Below are 19,981 nucleotides of genomic sequence, written 5' to 3'. Positions count from 1 at the left end.
GAGCTCCAGAAGACCAATGCCTGATTTACACACAACACTACAGACTATGGACAGATGTCAGACCATGGCCAAGGCAATGGAGAGGGCTAAAGAACAGCTGGCTCACCTTACTGGTTGGCAGATCCAAAGTGTTGGGGTGGGACTGCACTCCCTGAGTGTATGGGAGCAGTGGTGAGCATTTCCATAGTGACCACGTGGGCTACAAGGGAGAAAAGACTGGTGTAGGTTCTAATAGTGCTGCTTGAAGGTCCAAGGAGACCAAAGCAAAAACTATCTACAATAGTAGGTAGAGGTAGATAACGTGAACTAGAAAGAAATCACAAGCAATCACAGGGCTGAGGTGCATTCTTAAGGGAAATGAGAGTTAAAGCCAGCAGAAAACTTCTGAACTGAAACACCATAAGTAAAGAAAGGCAACTTGGAAGATCTGTCAAAGCCAATGATCTAAGTCATAAAACCAAACAATAGTGTCTGATCCTCTTAATCTCTTCCCCACTTAAATCCAGACAGAGTTAAAGAGCGGCAAGTGATTTCAGGTGAAAAACTCCACCCCAAGTTTAGGGAGGAAAGATTAAGCTATAAAAGACATTCTGGTTATTATTTAGTACTAGGCTTTCCAATTATCTAACTGAGACAATGTTTGTGATGTAAGTTTCTTCAGGACTAAGAATCTTCATAATAATCTTGAACCTGCTAGAATTTTCTTCCAAGGGCAGAAAATTTACCCTGACTGTGGGAAACAAAATATAAAGTTGCATTTTGATGCAAGTCCATGCATCACACCTATTCAACCTATTGGTTACACACACATTATCTCATTTGCTCTTCAAGGCATCTTTGAAAGTTAGGCATGTGACTTGTGCAGTTGGGCAAGGACATATGCTCAGAAGGCCCCTGCATTTGGCTTAAGGCTCTGCTAGTGATATCTTGAAATTTTTAATATTTTTGAACAAGTGACCCTATTTTAATTTTGGACTGAACCCTGCAAATTGTGTATATGGTTGTGCAAAGGGCATCTGTGGTGTTGGCCAAGTGCAATTCTTTAATCTATGTTGGAGTTATGTGGGTGGTAAGTTTAAATAATTTGTCATGAACTTATAGTGGTTTTATGCAATTTTCTGCGTGTATTTTATGGTGTACCATTTGAAAATGTTGAAAATAAATGTTTTTCCAGAAACAGATTTACTTTAAAAAAGAGGGAAAAATTTAACTTCTAACTCATGTACTCAGTGAGATGTAAACTATACTTCTAGGAAACAGACAAAAATAAGAAGGGATCAAACCTAATCTTTTATTAATACAGAAATTAAAATAAAACCTGGTATCACCAAACAGGTGACTTGCCATGGCAGAACAATAAATTTTCAAGAGTAAATGGATAAGCTTGAGATGTAACCCTATAATTCGGAATGAGTATATACAAATGGAAGGTAAATGACATACAGTCAATTTACAAATGATGGCCATCTCCATCCTTCCAGAATAGAAAAAAGACCTGATATCAATGGCAAATAAAATATTTCACTGTGTTTATGGTACTTGTAATAAGTAGTGTGTTCCTGTTAACTTTGTTTTGATTTCCAAAAGGATAGAAATAGTTATAAAACTCTAAGTTGAAAAACAGGTAATCCTCTAAGAATTAACCTACCATCAGAGAGTTCAATTTTTCCCCTTTTCTTTACAGAAAACAATACAAAAATATATTTGATTTTGGCAGTTTATACTGGGGGAGGTGACGACACAAAAATTTAGACACCATTCAAGTAGTTTCCATGTTTGAGGACAGAAGGGCAATCTCAGAGCTTCAGAGTTCCAGAAAAAATACTGAAATACTTGTAGGAAAGCAATATAAAATATGTTACTCTGTCATCCAGAAAATGAAAATAAATCCAATGTAAAACTGAAAAGTCATGATGTGAAAGAACTAGCAGAAAACACAGAAGCCATCAAGAAAAATATTCAGAATTCACACAATGTTATTGGGAGAAAGATTGATGCTGATAAGTCTAAATAACTGGTGTAACTATGGAAACTAACAAGGATGTAATGACAAAATATGCTTTGAAAAAGAACAATTTTTTTTTTTTTTTTAAATAGCAGGGTTTGCAACCTCTGATTAAATTAATACAAGTACATCAGGTAGGGAGAAAAAAGAGCAAAAGTACTATGCTTACTTTTACATAAAATGAAGTTCAAAGTTGTCTCTTTTTTTGTAAAAGCATCACTAATGCAAATTTGAGAAATCTACAAAAATTGTTAAATTTCCCATAGTAAAATTAAAATTTCCATTTACAAATTATTGCAAAGGATAATAACATACAAAGCATTTTCTGTGCAACAGAACACCAAACACAAAAAGAAACTGCTTCATTGAAAGTCAGACCCACAAAAATACATTCAAAATTAATCATATGGTTCAAATGAAAATATTCCTGAACCTTGCAATAATTATTATTTCAAATAAAATCGAGTAAAAAAAAGATTCAGAACCATACGGAAAATTTTTTAAAGTATTATAAAAGTATAGTTCAATTTTCTAGATGAATCTGGACAGTGACATTGTTAATGAAGTTGTAGGAGAACAGAGAGACAAATCTCCATGACCATAGAGGTTCATTTCCTCTCCCTTTTGATGATCTAGTGGAGAACTGGTTCAAGAGACCTGAGTTGCCTCAAGGTAAGAAATGGTCAACACCAGCCACTATGTCCTGGGAATCCATCCACTTTTTAAAAAAGGCTTCTTCCAGATCAGTGATCTTCTCATCTTTTATAACTACATTCATACTTCCTGATTTTCTGCATAAACATATAGGGTAAGTCCAGAGCCAGACTTCACTCTGACACATGAGCCACTGTGCACCAATGATCTCCTAAGTTGTGGGGCAGTAAGATATGAAGGAAACAGTCTGGGCTAGTAAATGTCTTCCCATAAACCTGTATCAAATCTACTGTGCTTTGCTGGTGATGTTGTCCATGATTGCTTTGCACAACAAGACAAGAAGTCAGCAATTTATTATGCCAAAGAATATTCATCTCTGAAAAGTGTATTGCACTGAAAAGTGTATTACATTTATAAAACTGATTAACACTATGTGTCACATAAAAAGGTTAAATAAGAAAAATTGCATTATTCAGGAAAACAGAAGGCATTTGATAAAATACTATGCCCATTTATATTTTAAAATCTTTAAAAGAAAGAAAGAAAGATCGGTTAGCATGTTTATTTCAAACTGACATCCAGCAGAATGATAAAGTCTTTTCCTTTGAATTAGGAGAAAGGCCAACAAGATTCCAACCTATTTTAAAACTAACATTAATTATAAAATTCTGATAAATTTCATAATTTGATAACCAAAAATAAGTGAAACCATAATAGCAAAAGAAAATATTTTTGTTACTTGTAGATTATATGATGCAGAACCTCTAGAAAACTATTCAATTGAAAAACAGAATTTATAAAAATGTTCAGCAAAATTAAAGAGTAAAAGACACACAAGAAAACCAATAGTTTAATTCTATATAACAAATTGAAGAATTCCCATTTGGAATAGCAACAAAAAAAATTATGCAGGAATTATGAGTAAAGTAAATAGGGATAACACTGTAAAAATTATTTTATGCTTGTATCTAAGAAAAAATATATTTCCACTATTATTTTATATTTCTCAATAGTGTCAAGATTTTAAATCTCCCCAAATTAACCTGCAGGTTTAGTTTTATTAGAACAAAAATTGCAATAGCATCCATTTTGAATGTTGAGCAAATAAACTCCATCTCTAAGAATAACCAGATGAGAAAGTTTGAATTCTTTCAAAAGAAAATAACTAAACAAACTCTTTGTGTAGAACAAAGTATTTGGTCACAGAAATTAAAACATTGACAGACTTGTCTATAGGTAAATATAGATTATGGCAAGAGAGAAGGTGTCTGAAAACAAATTAATTGCAGTATAATAAAAAAAGAAACATAAATCAAGGAATAATGAAAGAATCATCTGATAAATAGTCTTAGTGAAATTTGGTGGGAGGCAGAGTCAAAAGGGAAGGGAGAATCTGTGTAGATCTTCAGTTTGTATCATTCCACACAATAAAACTAATTCCTAAGGGATTAAAATATTAAGTATGAGTTAAAAAATCAGAAAAAAATATGATCTGAGCATTTTTCATAAGATGATTTCCTAAATAAAACCAGCACATAAAAGAGCAAATAATCATATTTACCTTCATAAAAATAAAAACTCTTGCATGCGAAAAAGTTAATATAAATTAAAAGTTAAATAAAAGATTGGTTCAATTTCATGGCAAACGAAGAGGTAATATCTTGATAAACCTCACTCCTGTTCTAATTTGCATTTATGTGATAACTACTGAAAGCATAGCCTCATATGTTTACTTAATAGTTGTAATACCTGTTTATGTTATTTGACCATGTATCTGTTAAGTTCTTAATATTCTTCTAATCATTCCACATTTGGGAAGAATACTTTCAATAAATAAAGCAGGAAATACTTTCTACTGAACAAAATTAATGAGAAGAGCACCATGCACCATTAATTATTAAAGAAATGCAAGTCAAAAAAACAATGAAAAATTTTAGCATATTAAATAGGCACATTTCTTGAAAAAAGTTAACCCACCATATTGGCCATGTAAAATACAGGTTTCTTTCATATACATTTGGTAGTAGCAGGAGTTGAAATTTACAAACAGAATAATTTAAAATTATAAGATATACTTGTAAATTGCCATAATAATCATAGTGATAGTAAACCCATATCCTAAATAAACAAACAATCTTACAATATAAAAAAGGCTTTCTTTTTTCTCTTTTGGTACTGGGAATTGAACTCAGGGGAACTCAACCACTGAGCCACATCCCCAGCCCTATTTTGTATTTTATTTAGAAACAGGGTCTCACTCAGTTGGCTAGCACCTCGCGATTACTGAGGCCGACTTTGAACTCTCTGTCCTCCTGTCTCAGCCTCCCAAGCTGCTGAGATTACAGGCATGCTCCACCTCACCCTGTCTAGAAAAGGCTATTTTGAAAATTTTCTAAACAGCCTGTGCATCCAACAGCACAGAAATGGGAAAGGAAATGATGGCCCACATATAGAGAGCTCAATGCTGCCATTAAAATGATGATTATGGAGATTACATAGCAGCATGGAAATACTTATGATAAGTCTATCATAAGAAAACACAAATGCAAAATATAAAACGGTGTGCATGATAGCCAAAGATAAAAATGGAAAGAAATGCACCAAAATCAATAACCTCAAAGCTGATTTTAAAAAACAAAAACTCCAGTTTTTAAAAATTGCACACAATCTCAGTAATTAAAATTATCCAGTTCAATGCATTCCAATTCTCATTCAAATCTTCATTCAAACATTACAGTGGAATATTCTAATCCTCATTTAAAGATGGAAAACCCCTTTCTCCTGACCCATCTGAGACTGGAACCTGGAGGTTGGAAAAGTATGATTTCTTTCTCAGCTGGGCTAAATTGTGCATGACTGTAATCCCAGAAGCTCAGGAGACTGAGGCAGGAGAATTGAGAGTTCAAAGCCAGCACCAGCAATCTAGTGAGGCCCTAAGCAACTGAGGAAGACCATGTCTCTAAATTTAAAAAAAAAAAAAAAAAAAAAAAAGGTCAGGGGATGTGGCTCAGTGGTTAAGTGTCCCTGAGTTCAATCTCCCATTACCAAAAAGAAAAAAAAAACAAAAAGAAAACAATCTTTCTATTTCTCTCTCTCTCTCTCTGTTTGCCCTGATCCTCCTCCTTCCTAAATTACTGTATTACTGTGCTAACTTGGGCATTAGAGTCTTCTCCTTGTTGGTGTTCCCTTACCAACACCAACAAGGAGAAGACTTGGGCCTCTCCTTGTTGGTGAAATGGGCCTCTTAGGCAGGATTTTAATTAGTTCTTTCTCTCCTGTGGCATCCTTATGTTGTCATGGTAAATGCACATTCATTCTTAAAGATGACAGTAAACCAAAAGTGACACTCTACTTCCCTGCTCTTAGCCTTGAATCATGATGGAGAAGAGCTATCCACCGTGCTCCAACTGGGTCACAGGAAGTCCATTCCTCCAGGCTAAATCCCTGAGACATACCAGAAGCTTTTACCTTCCTATGAAGTTGGGAGCCACACAATCACTTCTTTCTCCAGAGTGATCTTACAAGTCACTTTCTCTCTCTCTCTTCATTTTCTTCACCCTCTTGCATTCTCAAAATGGCTAAGGGTGACAGGATTCTTGGTTACCATTTTGAGGATTCCTCTTTGTAGCACAACAGATGCTTCAGTTTTAACCAGCTATTACAAATCAATTATCCCAATATGTCTCAGTGGTCCACCGTTATCTTAATTTATTCACAAGACTAAAAACTAAATTTATAAATAAAGAGTTTAAAAGAAAAGACAGATAATTCAATCAAGAGCACAAGTTCTAGATTCTTCTGGAATCATAATTATGTGCCTTGCTGATTACACTCCTTGAATTTGTTTCTTTAGCTGTAATAAAAATAAATAATAGTTGTCCTACTTCTTTTATTAGACATTTAATAAATAGATAATTTGTTTACTGTTAACATTATGTCAATTTATGCTAGCATTATTACAACAATTGACTCTTTCATAGATAGAAATATTTCCCTGTATTCTGTCTTCATCTCAGTGTTTATGAATTGCTTTGGTCTTCCAAGTGGTGAAATGATCAGTAATAAATAAGCCTAAGTAAATACCAAAGTCAAAATTTACTATTACAAATTATTCATTGAAGCTTATCAGAATATCCACCCAGGATTTAAAGAAAAAAAAAATAAAGCCTGTTAAGATTTGAAAGAAAAAAAAAATGACAGCTTGTGAGAGTTTTTCTTTTTTTAACTGAAATTAATAAAGAGATGTAAAGCATCTGGAAACAAAAGCACGTCAAAGCTTTTCTTTTAATAAGCACAAAAGACATATTGCCCGGGTTAGATGCTGAAAATCTAGTAAAATGAGTTTAGTGTTGAAAGAAGTTTTTTGTTGAAGATTATTGCTTTTATACAGATTCAGATGAAATTGTTTTCTTGAGTTAGACAATGAATTTCTTCCTCTGGAGTAATTTTCCTGTGAAGTTATTTTTATCAGTGGCAATTTATATCTAATGTTAGGACAGAATGACAATAGAGGCGCTTTTTTTCTGGGGTGGTTCCCTCAAGCTGGTATTCGTTGATCATTTAAAAAAAGTACTAGGGAAGCCCTGAGTGGAAGGCACCTAAGGCCTGACCTCTGCAGGCTGCAGGGCCCTGTGGGTTTCCTTATTGTCTCTTCCTCCCTTCCCTCTTCCCCAATCAGCTGCCTAACATCACCTCTAGATGTTAGAGGTGTGGCTAGGAGTGTTGCAATAAGCAATAGATGAAGCATTTCCTTCTTTCTTCGGAAAGAACCTCCACTCTAATCTTTGAGTTTTTGTAGAGGCAGCATATTTGAGCAGAGGGACCACTGGAGCTTCTTGTCTATTCAAATCTCATTGTGTCCTTTTTTTCCTCCACTTACTATGTAGGGCGTCCTGTTAAACAAATGGATTTCACCTTGCTTAGCAGCGTTCAGTCAGATGGCCTCACCTCTACCTTTCCTGTCTGCACTCTCACTTTCACAGCTGAAATCTGAGGAAACACGTCATAACAAAACAAAACACCACATTTATCTGGGTAGATTTAACCAACACAAATATTTAAAGCTGCTAATGGCACGTGAGCCAAAAGAATGTTCTTGACATATTTGCTAAATTATATATGTGTGTTTGCATGTGTGTACCTTTATATAAACATTTAAAAAGTAATTTTGATATATGCATCTTTGGATAAATATTTAAAAAGTAATGTTGAAATGTTAATTGTTCAATGTAAATAACAATAATATTAGTAATGAAATGTGATAGTTTAAAAGAACATGGATATGTTTAGTGTTTTGCACAAAGTTAAAACATTTTAATGTTGAAAAATTATCCCCAAATTATCCTTGCATTATGCATGCAAGGACCCTGTGGAATAAAGTGACTTGTCGGAAGGCCTTTGCAAATCAGAACTAGAGCCAAGATCTCTTTCCTCCTGGTCCATTATATGTGTATGTATGTGTTTTATACAAGGGCACACAACGCTTGGACTTTTTATAAATCTTATTGGAAATTCGTTGTTGGAATTATCAACTCAAGACCTATCTGGGACCATTATTATTGCCTTAAGTATCAAAAGAGGTAGAAAAGAAGAGAGGAACTGAATGAGTTCCTGTTCTCCTGCTGATCTTGTATTCCCCATGTCATAACTAGTGACAACCTTCATTATTTTTGTCATGGAACAGTGGACTCCACAGTTCTTCTCAAGGTGTAGCACAAATTGCTCCCACCATATTGTTCACATAATTGTTGTGCCTCCCTGCTTCACTTCCTATTCCTTACCACTGTTTCCTCAATTTCCACTAAGCATGCAGGTCTCAACTTCCTTGCTTTGGAAGTGGCCTGCTATGTTCTGAATGACTGGTGCCCACAAATTTTTATGCTCCACTAAACCCCACTAGTATTAGATAGTAGTGCTTTGGGGAGGTGATTAGTTCATGAGGATTCATCCTGCATGACTAGGATTCACAACCTTATAATTGAGACCCTACAGAGCATTTTGTTCCTCTTACCATGTGAGGACAAATAAAATGATGGCGTTTTTGAAGCAGAGAAGGAACCCTCATCTGACACCAAATCTGCTGGCACCTTGATCTTGGACTTCCCAACCTTCACAACTGTGAGCAACAAATGCCTATTGTTTAGAAATTACCCAATCTGAGGTCTATTCTTTATCACTGCCTAAGCGCATTAAGACATGCTGTAAGAAGTCTATCCAAATTTCTCCAGAAAAATGACAAACCTGTTTCCCAGTAGCGGCCACAATGCCATCTCTAAAAATGGGTAGCTTCTTTAAGGTTTGGAGGATTATGCTACCCACAATTCATGGGTGCCATCGCATTGGCAAAGGGGAAAGTTTTGCTTGCTGCCTATATAGTGCTACTCTAAACAGGAATTGAGATTGCTGCTAGTACTTCCAACCAAGAATATTCACTAAGCAGGTAAAGTTGGGTTCAGAAAGAGATTAATCTCCAGATTCTGAGAAGTCCATTTCTCCCAGGACAATCTGGTCATCTCTTCTAGTATAGGCAAGATTATCTGAAATAGAATAGAAACAATTCAGGGCAGATATAGGACATTGTAAATTTGACTCGGGTTCTACACTTATCCCTCTGCCCCTTCGCACACATTCTCTTCCTCCCATTCCAAAATTCTTTGAGCACTTGAGGCCAAGGAATAGACTAAAAGAAGAATACTGACAACTCCCTTTGCATTACTAAGTTCTTCATGAGATAATGATATTAGATTGGCATTTACAAATAATAAACAGTGATTTAAGTAAATATTTATCTGTTTATATATCAGATATGTTTTAATGTCTCTTTCCATTATTTACTTATGTATTCAGAAATTTTGTACAAATACATGAAATTATACATTGGATAAACTAAAAGCAATTAAACATAAAATTATAACTGCACTTAATTGGTTACTATGGAAAAAGAAGAAATCAAATGTTAGGTGCCACAATCAAATATCCTGAGTTCCCTCTCCAGTTCTATAGTTCACTCACTCTGTGACCTTGGCAGACTTATTTAACTTGCTGAAACTTATTGTTCCCATGCATAATAACAGCATCCTCTGCATAAAATTGTTCTGTAAATAAATTGCTATATGAAAAATGTTTAGCACACCATCTGGTACAGGTGAGTGCTCAGTAAGTGTATACTACATTTTTAAAGGAAGATAATAAAGGAGAGTTTTGCATTTATAAGGGAAAGACTCTAAGGAAATAATCTATTTGTCCTTCAGTGAGTGAATGATGCAAAGAAACTGTGGTATATCCACACCATGGAATGCTATTCTGCAATAAAAAAGGAATGAACTATTGATACAACTGGATCTTAAGAGAATAATGCTGAATTAAAAAGCCAATCACAGAATCTTGCATAATGTCTGATTCCATTTAGGTCACTGTGGCAGGCGAAACGGGGGCCCTGGGTTACACCACGTGTATCTAAAGATGGCGACTGGCAGAGAGCAAACAGCGTCCTGATTATGCCTGGAGAAGGGCAGAAAGCGTTTACCATTGGCTGTATGATAATCAGTTCTGCCGCCTAGCACGTGGACAGATATACTTTACATGTATGCTTGAGCCAGTGATCGCTTGACCTTTAACAGGATTGGATGGACATATCTGGTTACAATTGCTTATGCATGAGACTGCTTATATATTGAGGCTGTTATTTGAATAAAGGGGAAGCTGCTTCATGAACCTCTGAAGTGTACGTGTCTTCTCTCCTGCTGGTCGGTCGTAAGCACGAGAAGTGGCGCCGAGTTGCTTGGAGCAAGCCAGGCAAAGAAGCCACAGTTTTCCCTAAGCGGAGCCACTTGGAGCAGTCCAGGCAAAGAAGTCGCGGTTTTCCATAAGCGGAGCCGCTTGAAGCAGCCCCGGCAGCAGCAGCGGTTTTCCGTAGGTCACAGTATTGAAAAGAAAAAATAATAAATGGAAACAGATCAGTGCTTGCCAGGGGTTAAGAGTGAGGGAGCAGAGGGAGTAAAATTGCTTTGGCTATGAAAAGACAGCATGAGGGACCCTGGGATGCGAGTGTTCTGTATTAGGACTCTGATGGTGGTCACCCAAAGCTCGGATGTGCTAACATTGCATGGAATTAATACACACAAAGCAGCACATGTAAAATTGGTACGGACTGTGTCAACATCTGTTTCCTCATTGTGATATCAACTCAGTCAACCTTACATTTATGCAAAGTGTTTATTACTTTTGGGGGGGACAGATTGAAGGGTCCCTAGAACATCTCTGTTGTTTCCTACAACTGAATGCAAATCTACAATGATCTCAAAAAATCTTTTTTTAAAAATTAAAAAAAAATAAACAACCACTCAATTCTCTAGGACTTCCAAAATAAAGTCATTCTGCCTTTCATGTTATTCAAGATGGAGCCCTGGGCCGGGGGGTAGGGGGAGCAGGTCCCAAATATAAAAGTATTTGCAAATAAGTTTTAAAGTTATAAAATATTCTTTCTAAAAATAAAAGTTTAAAATTAACAAACTATTTTGTGCAACATTTTCTTTCTGTGAAAAAGATAAAGTAAAATAATTAGGCATCCATTGACAATTTACTTGCCATCTAAACACTGACAGTGTCTAGTTAGAGCCGGCTTTCCTAACTCTCAGCCACCAATACCAAAAATACCTCATCATGGGCTCCTGACACCTACAATCTAGGAGTCCATTGTCATTTGTGCCTGGGAACTTTTTACACAGACACTCATACACTCACACAAATAAAGGAAAAGCAGCTAGAAGTTAGGAGGAAATGAAAGCAGCTGACAAGACTTCTGTTTGTCAATAGCTTTCCTGCCCTGCCCACCTGGTTTACCTACAATGCCCCAGGTGTCTTCTCTGGTCCTCACTTCCCTCAAGTTATTTACCAGAGTTTAAGACTGGGGCATGTAAGTCACCAGAGAAGGAAATGCTGACTGCTGGTATTTACCTGAGTAGCATCACTCAACTCGAATCAACGTGTCCATGATCCTATGAGTATTCTAGAGGGCCTGGCATTTGCCTCCCTGTTGTTTGTTGGACAACTGCTATTTATTCCCTTGCTGCTGTGATGTTCTTTATGATTAAACTTTTGCTGATTTGTTTACAAGTTTTTCATCTTATCTTAGATACTGGTTAAATAAAAAAAAAATTTAAAAACCCTCTATATTTCCTGCTTCCCAGAAGGCCTTCATTCAGTAAGTCACAGACAGACTCACACTATGAAGTCCTCAAAGCCCCAACAGCCCACATCATCCTGAAAAACACATATTATGCATAGCACAATCAAAAAGCAGGAGAAATTTCACAGTTGATTTAAAAATTTAAAAATTGCTGTGCCAAATGTCAACTTGCAATTAATGGAATTGAAATTATCTAAAAGAACAGAACTTATCAAACTATTTAAGGTGAGGTTCTAATTGCAGACTGACTCAACTATAAATTTCAATGAAAATAAATTTTTAGAAGAAAAAGAAAAAAATCTATGAAGACATTAGAAATACAGCCCCAACATTTCATATTAAATCACAGACATGAAATTTCTCACTTCCAACCAGTGAAATCTCAGTTTCTATGTTAATTTCAGTATGAGCAGTTCATGAGCTAAAATGGTACCCCAATCAATTTTGAGTAGCACTGAACTACCACAGGATTTTCCATATCTCATTCTTCCTCACTTCCAAAAATCCTCTTCCATACTCACATTTAGATAATCCCTTTCCACATTCTTTTCTTGGTTGTTGCTTGTGTAGTTTGAATCTTAACTGTTCCCCAAAGGTCATGCATTTAAAAGTTTCATCACCAGCCTGTGGTAATACTGGAAAGTAGTGAAACCTTTAAAAGTGAGAACTAATATGGAGGAAGTTAGCTCACTGAAGGAGTATTGGGATCCTGGTCTTTTCCTTTCTCACTCAAGCTACCATAAGGTGAGCAGCTTTGCTCAACAATGTTTTACTCACTGTGATATTCTACATCCCCACTGACAAAAGTGATAGGCTAAGTAACCATGGACTGAAACTGTGAGCCAAAACAAATCTTTCATCCCTTAAATTGATTTTCTCAGGTATTTTGTCACAGTAACTGCAAGTAGTTTAAAACATTTTTCTTGACAAAGAGGACTCAGAAAAAGACCCCAAACCTACATGGTCCTCCTCACATGTGTGTGTAACTGAAATTAAATGTACTATTTCTAAGAATAGCATGTTATTTTTTCTAGATAGCTAATTGCATGGTGGATACTAAATCCCCACTACCAGCATACTTGGGAATAATTTATCTCATTTTAAAAAATCTCAGGTCCAAATTTAAGCCTGACACATGACCTTTATTTTCTCAATAGTTGAAATAACCTTACAAAGTAGGATTTATCTCATGGAAATCAAAGTAAACCAACTAGTAAATAACAATATTAGATGTTAAATACTGATTTTTTTCAAAATCGGAATGTTCTATACATCATTCCATTTTCTACTGCAACATTCTAAGAAGATCACTACATATATGTAAATCACTTAGTATGTAGTTCAATACTTTTTATGGTGTAAGGAAATCAGTACATTTTTATACTTCCTTCCATTGCTATTTAATTATTCATATATGTATTTCCTTTCTCCCTCAAAGAGAACACACTATCTTTGAAGGCAGGGAGTTGGCCTATAGACTTTTTACATCTTTCACAGTGTCTATCTAACACAGGGCAAAAATCACCATTTAGCAAATACAGACTAAGGAAACTAGTATCCATTTTCTTATTGTTAATTGAAACTGTATATATATGCATAAGATAATTTTTTAGAAAGAACCAAAATAATACTTCAAAGTGAAAAAATATTTTAAATATTAAATAAAAATATAACTTCACAATTTTTAATTCTCTTTCATGATTAAGAAGACCTTCCAACATCTTAGAAATCAATTTTTATTGCCTTAGCCAAATATATGTAACTGAGCAGATAGTTATTTGGCTTTTTTCCTTAAATTAGACCACTACAGTTATTCAGCTAAGCATTTTGGAGAACCCTGGGGATAGGACTGAATTTAATCTGGTCAGTAAGGGCCCTGAGGCAATAACAAGACTACCCCAGCTGTCAGACCAACCTCAAGAAGTAACTGATGACCCAAGCTGGATGGATTTCCAATGTACACTGCCATCTTGGACTCGCTTCTCAGTTGACAGAATCCCTACAGCTGCTTTAAAAGCTTTTTACTTTTTATTTTGCCAAAGCCTCTTTAAACACTGCCTATGCGCATTGAAGCTTTTTCAAACAAATCGGGGCTTTTTATATCTCTAAAGCAGCTGTGAGGACTTTACATTTTCACAAAGGGAATAAAAGATGGAGGCTGTAAAGAGTGGCTTATGGGAGTCTTTGTACTTACAAATTAAATGTCTTAATAAGTTTATTCATGTAAACAAAATATTGAGGAATGATAAAAACCATGAAAAATAATTTACTATCTTCACCAGTGTAATTAAACCAATGGATTCTGTCTACTCCTGTGGAGAAGAAAAATGAAAATAAATAACACTAATGCTCTAAAATCTCACATGTTAGAAAATTATACTTATGTTCCTAATTAAGGTTTGAGGCATAATTTTAATGGATCAGATTGATAAATAATTATATAATGGCAGAAAGTTTTTATAAGTATTCTAGGCCAACTTTAAAGTGCCAAATTATAATATACACAAAAGATAGCAAATTAGGTTGTTGAAAATTATGATAAACTTATTACATCTTCATAACAGCCTCTTCATTCATAATCCAAGATCTCAGTAATTGAAATTGAACATTTTTTTCTATGAAAAGCATGCTACTTTTACCAGATAGTTAATTTCACAGTAGGTATTAAATCCCAACTCCTAGCACCACCTAAGAATGACTTCCAATATATTTGTGTGGTAAGGTGACCTTAACTTCTTTGTAAGCATGCATCTGTTCTATGAAAGTATTACCAGAATCTTAAAAGGAGAAAGGTATATTCTATCATTTTATTGATAAAACCATTCTCATCATTTAGCCAAAAATAATATACTTTAGCAATAATTGTTCATTAAATGTCGTGCTCTTGGTTGAAACAGAAAATCATCATATGACATGTATGTTCTAGAAAAGTAAACTTTTGAACTGAAAAGAAAATATTAGAAATTATTTACAAGGACCAGTGTTCACTGACCATAAAATACCTAGATTTTCCTCTCAATTCTAGATCACTATAGTTGTTCCTATAATAAGTATATTGTCATCCTGTTCTTATGACAGTGAAGTCAGTATCTTGTAGCTAACTGGCACTCTATGGGCTCTTGTAAATATTCATCAAAGAATGTAAGAATATGTGGATAAATGACTGAATAAAAATACAAAATATCTAACAAAGACTGAATAGAACGTTACATGGCTTTTGTATTTTATCATACCCAGCAGGGTAATTTCCAAACTCTACATACTAAATAAGGATTTGTTTTTATTGAGACAATATGTTTAGCATTCCCTACCCTGCCAAAAATACCATAAAGCATTTGTATTTGTTAATTTTAAATCAGAAAAGTTTCATTGCATTTTTAATTTTCTTACATTAAGAATACCTGCTCAACTAAGATGATTTTGAATCTCTTCTACAAGTTTTCATGAATATCACTTTCATTATGCAATAAGTTCATTTTAAATATTATGGTCTGGAAGGCTATGTTTAACAAACAACAAATAAACAAATGAAACAAGACAGATCAGGAGAATGTAAGTACAAGATCAGAGGCTGGATGCCTCTGGGGTTCTAACAGAAAACAAAGACCCCTTAAAAGAGAATTCGCCCTGTGGGGCATAAGGTGAAACCTTGGTAGGGCTAAAGAGCAGGCTCCCCGATCTGAGTCCCTGCCTCCCTATCTACTGGTTTTATTTCACAGAGCAAGTAGCCTCTCTGTGACTTCGAGATAAACTGTGGATAACAGCATCTATCCTATAAGTATATGAGAATTAAATGAGAATGTGCACATAAAATCCCTGACATGCAATAAGTGCCCAGTAATTATTAGTTATAATCATTGCAGAAAATCCATACTCTTTTTTCTGGGAAACATAGAGCATTTTAAAATTACACATATTTTTCCAGTATCACTTGCCCTAAAGTTGATTCGTGAATTACATATTATTCCCTTTTTAAATGTAATATAGATTATAATTTTGTATTTAATTTTTGTTCTACAGTTATAGGCAAGATTATGGGGGCTGAGGTAGAAAAATTATACTTAATGAAGAGATGAAGAGCTCTTCCTTGAAAAAAAAAAAAAAAAAAAAAAAAAAAAACCAGGAGTCCATTTTATTCCAAATGGACAAAAGTTGATATAAGCGCCCTTTCATTTGTCTCTTATTCCCTCTTCCATTCCCCCGACCCTATTTCAATATTTCCCCTTCTTACTGGCTCTTCATATACTCATGATGTTATTACCATATAAAGCAACATGATTAAAAGCAAATTGTCATTAAAATATTCCAGTTAAGTCAATCTCCCACAGTGTGTGCATTTTAAGAGACTATTCTATAATAGTTGCACTTAATGTAATGTGTAAGCCTCAAACAACAGAAGCTCAGTTGCTGTTGTATCCATTGTATATTAGAGAGAATCTCCAAGTTCATAGGAGCCAGTATATCTTTTACAAAAGGCAAGAAAAGTGAACCTGAAAATGATGGCCTGGTAAGTCTAATGCCAACAGGAAAATAATAAAGCAGGCCCAACAAGATGAAGTTTATCAACATCTGGAAGATGATGGAATCCTAAGCAAGTTAACTAGCATGGTTCTATAAAGAGCAAATTGTATGCAATACAATCAATAGCTCTTTTCAGCCAACTGACAAAATTAGAGGATGAAGGGAATCAGGTAAATGTTGCCTATTTGCACTATCACAATGCATTTAAAATGGTCTCAGCAAATTTTAAATTCAACAGTAGATAAAACTGATTCAGCCATGAATGCTTTCTAAAGAGATCTGAGAAAAAAAGGCAAAATGTCATAGATAATGACAATGCAGACAGTTGTGGGATACTGGAGTTAATAAAGCTCATTCACTGCATTTCTTAAACAGATGAAAGGGAAGAAGTGTATCACAATTGTGTATAACAGGCTTAGTGAATAGCACATTTCATAAGACACAATTAGGCATATTTTAAAATACAATGGATAAACTGAAAGGTTCCTAGGTGAGATCCCTGTAATAACTATCTCTTGACTAAAATAAAACAGACTGAACTTCAGGGAAAGCCCTTAGCACCCACAATCAAGAAATCTTGGGCTATGTTCTCTCTTCACCTTTTCTAACTGCTTTCTTCCGGGACTTATTTAAGCTGTCTGGTTTTCTTTCCTTGATTCTAACTTCAGGATTGAGTTATGATGTGACAGGAACCCAGTCATGTGCATTAAGTACCTTGGATCTTTGAATAGAATTTGAGGGACAAGTCTATGGACCCTTCCTCAGCTGAGACACCACTATTCTTAGGTGCAAAGGTAATCAAACTTTGGTTCAGAATGCTTTCTTGGCAAGTGGTCTGGTGAGAAAGAGGAAGAAAGAAAAAGAAAGTGAGAGGGAGAAAAAGATAAGGAAATAGATAATTACATGGAAATGAAATAAGAATAATAATACGAGTATGTAGAAAGTTCTAGAGCAACTCAAAGAAGCAAGAGCTCATCAAAGGGAGCTGGTAACCTTTCCAAGTGGTGATATTTGGTTTTGACCTTGAAGACCAGGCATTGAAGAGATTGGAATGTGTGCCACATGGAGGGATGGCAGGCAAAACTCTCCTCCCAGATACAATAAGAAAATTGAATCCTGAACAGTCCAGCTGTAAACACTGCTTTGAAGAATAACCCATATGGCAGAGTTTCATAAAGCATTATATAAATAAAAACATTAGAGTTACACGATAATGAGCGTAAAATTACTTTGAAATAAGATTACTTACTAAGGTGAAGCTCTAACCCAGTGGCTTAACTTCATCCTAAACACAGCAGCATTAGCATGACTGAGCTTCACCTACTTGTCTAAGTTGCTTTTGCATTGGGAGTAGGGTACAGAGATACCACACACGCAGAGCAGAGCTCAAATTTTTTGTGGGTACACGTATTCCCAGAGCATGACTCACTGGTGTGGGATGTGAAGCCTCCTACAGATCAGCATGGATTCACAGGCAGCAGCTGCCACTCTTCTCTGCAGTTATGTTCCCTGAGAAGGGAGGGGTGCAGTTTTCCCATCATCTTAATAGCTTGGAATCACTTAAGCCCCTTCTCCTGTGTTGTGATCACATGGTAACTCCTCGTGCTTCTTGTTCTCATCTCTTCATTGCTTTCCTGCTGGCACCAACAAATCTACCTCCTCACTTGGACAATTCAAGGTTCCCCACCTGGGAACTTCCATCGGGCCATCAAGCCTCTCTTTTCCTGCCAGTCCATCTTCCAGACTAACTTGACATAGAAAAATAGTTACTTCTATACTATTGTACTCATTCGAAATTCATCAGTAGCTCCTTCATGCCAATATCAGCGATTCTCAAAATTCATATGCATGAGAATCACATCTGATATTTGTTTGAAATGCAGATTCCTGGATGCTGCTTCCCATTCTGATTCACCTACGGGAAGATCCTGAGGTCTTCACATTTTTAACAAAAATTTAGAATTAATTTTATTACTAGACTTTTTGAGAGCAGTCTCTGTAACAGATATCAACTCTTCTCAAGGTCTAGACCTAAGCTTTACATACTATCACCAAGTATCTTATAATATCACATAATCATTTCATTAGGCATGATTGTCAAAACTAGCAATATAATATATACTTCATGGTACACATAATGTACATCTATCAGTTATCTATTCTTCTAAACAGTGAGTACTTGGTAAATAAAGTACCAGGACGAGATGACTTTCTGGTCCCCAAGGGCTTACTAACTAATGCAGGGATAGCTGTTGAAATGGCTCAGTCAAAAAAAAAAAAAAATGCTGATTTCTGTACAGTCCTGTTCAAAGGAAGCTTGATTCATGATCCTTGAGTTTCACAGTTTAAATAAGTCTCCAAAAAAGTAAATTTTCCTGCCAGGAAGGGAGGGCTGCCTTCCCGAGGAGATTTAAGCCATGAGATAATAACTATGTCTTCCCTTTTCCTCCATGAGGTGAGGTTGGTAGTTGTAGAACATTTATTTCTTCCATTATGGAACCCAATTCATCACCATTCAAACTGGATACTGCTACCTGTCTTCTGAGGGTGATGAAATGATTGAGCAGCAAATATACCTAATGTGACCAGAAAATGGTCAGGAAAAAGACAGTAAAGCTGAGAGACTTGCTGCATTGGAAGAGTTTACATCCCCCCAAACTTAGCACACAAGAGCTCATGAATTTGAGATGACTCATAAGGAGATTGTATTAGGTATTTGGGACATAAGCCAAAACTCCAGTCACCAGCTGGAGTTAGAGAAGCCTGGAAACAAGAGGTTGTAGGATATATAGTGCTAAAGCAAAACAAGCAAGAGGTTGTAGGACATAAAATGGTAAAACAAAATAAAAAGGAGGCTGATTATTTCTGTACCCAAAACCCTTTCTTAAGCAAGCCAAGCTTATCAGGATCATTCCTTCTAACTAATTTTTCAAATTGATAAATAAAAATGGTATATGTTTATCAAGTATAACATGTTGTTTTAAAATAGGCATATATTATAAAGAGGTTCAATTGAGCTAATTAACATATACATTATGTCCCATATTTATTTCTTTATGAGAACACTTGAGATCTACTTAAACTTATTTCTACTATCCAACTGGTATTTTATATTTTTGGAACAAAGTTTCTCTACTCTCTCTCTTCCACCTGCCCCATACAGCCCTTGGTGACCACCATTACAACCTCAACTACCAGATTAACATTTTTACATTCCAAATATAAGTGAAATTATGCAATATTTGTCTTTCTGCAATTGGCTTATTTATAAATTATGAGTTATTATTAAAGTCTTCCATATTCAGGCATGTTGCTCCAAATGTTATAATTTCCTTTTTTTTAAGACTGAAGAGTATTACATTGTGTGTGTGTGTGTGTGTGTGTGTGTGTGACATTTTATTTATTCATTCAACCATTGATGGATACTTAGTTTTATGCCATATCTTAGCTATTGTGAATAATGCTACAATGGACATAGGAGTCTCTTTTAAATACTGATTTCATCTTCTTTGGATATATATCCAGTAGTGAAATTGCTGAATCACATAGTAATTCTATTTATAATTTGTTGAGAAATCTCAGTACTTTTTTCTATAATGACTGCACCAATTTAC

The 19,981-nt window shown here is 35.3% G+C and overlaps 1 protein-coding gene across 12 annotated transcripts in view; it reads right to left on the bottom strand.

The window, feature by feature from the left end:
• LOC306659680 (uncharacterized protein) overlaps positions 1 to 19,981 on the bottom strand; it is a 118,466-nt gene that overhangs the window by 22,299 nt on the left and 76,186 nt on the right. For 5 of the 12 annotated variants that reach the window (XR_013763375.1, XR_013763376.1, XR_013763378.1 and 2 more), the window contains one exon: positions 107 to 199. The exons of 6 other annotated variants lie outside the window; for them this stretch is intronic. Coding sequence is in view for 1 of the 6 variants with exons in the window: in XM_079137353.1 (XP_078993479.1) it covers positions 9,091 to 9,195 (105 nt within the window). In the remaining 5 variants the exon portion in view is untranslated. Of the gene's footprint in view, positions 1 to 106; positions 200 to 6,197; positions 9,196 to 19,981 lie in introns of those variants that run through there. One more of the 12 variants, XM_079137353.1, reaches the window with a different exon arrangement.

The sequence above is a fragment of the Sciurus vulgaris genome (genome assembly GCF_902686455.1).
Source record: "Sciurus vulgaris genome assembly, chromosome: 4".
Taxonomy (NCBI): domain Eukaryota; kingdom Metazoa; phylum Chordata; class Mammalia; order Rodentia; family Sciuridae; genus Sciurus; species Sciurus vulgaris.
This window is presented reverse-complemented; position numbering and strand designations above follow the sequence as displayed.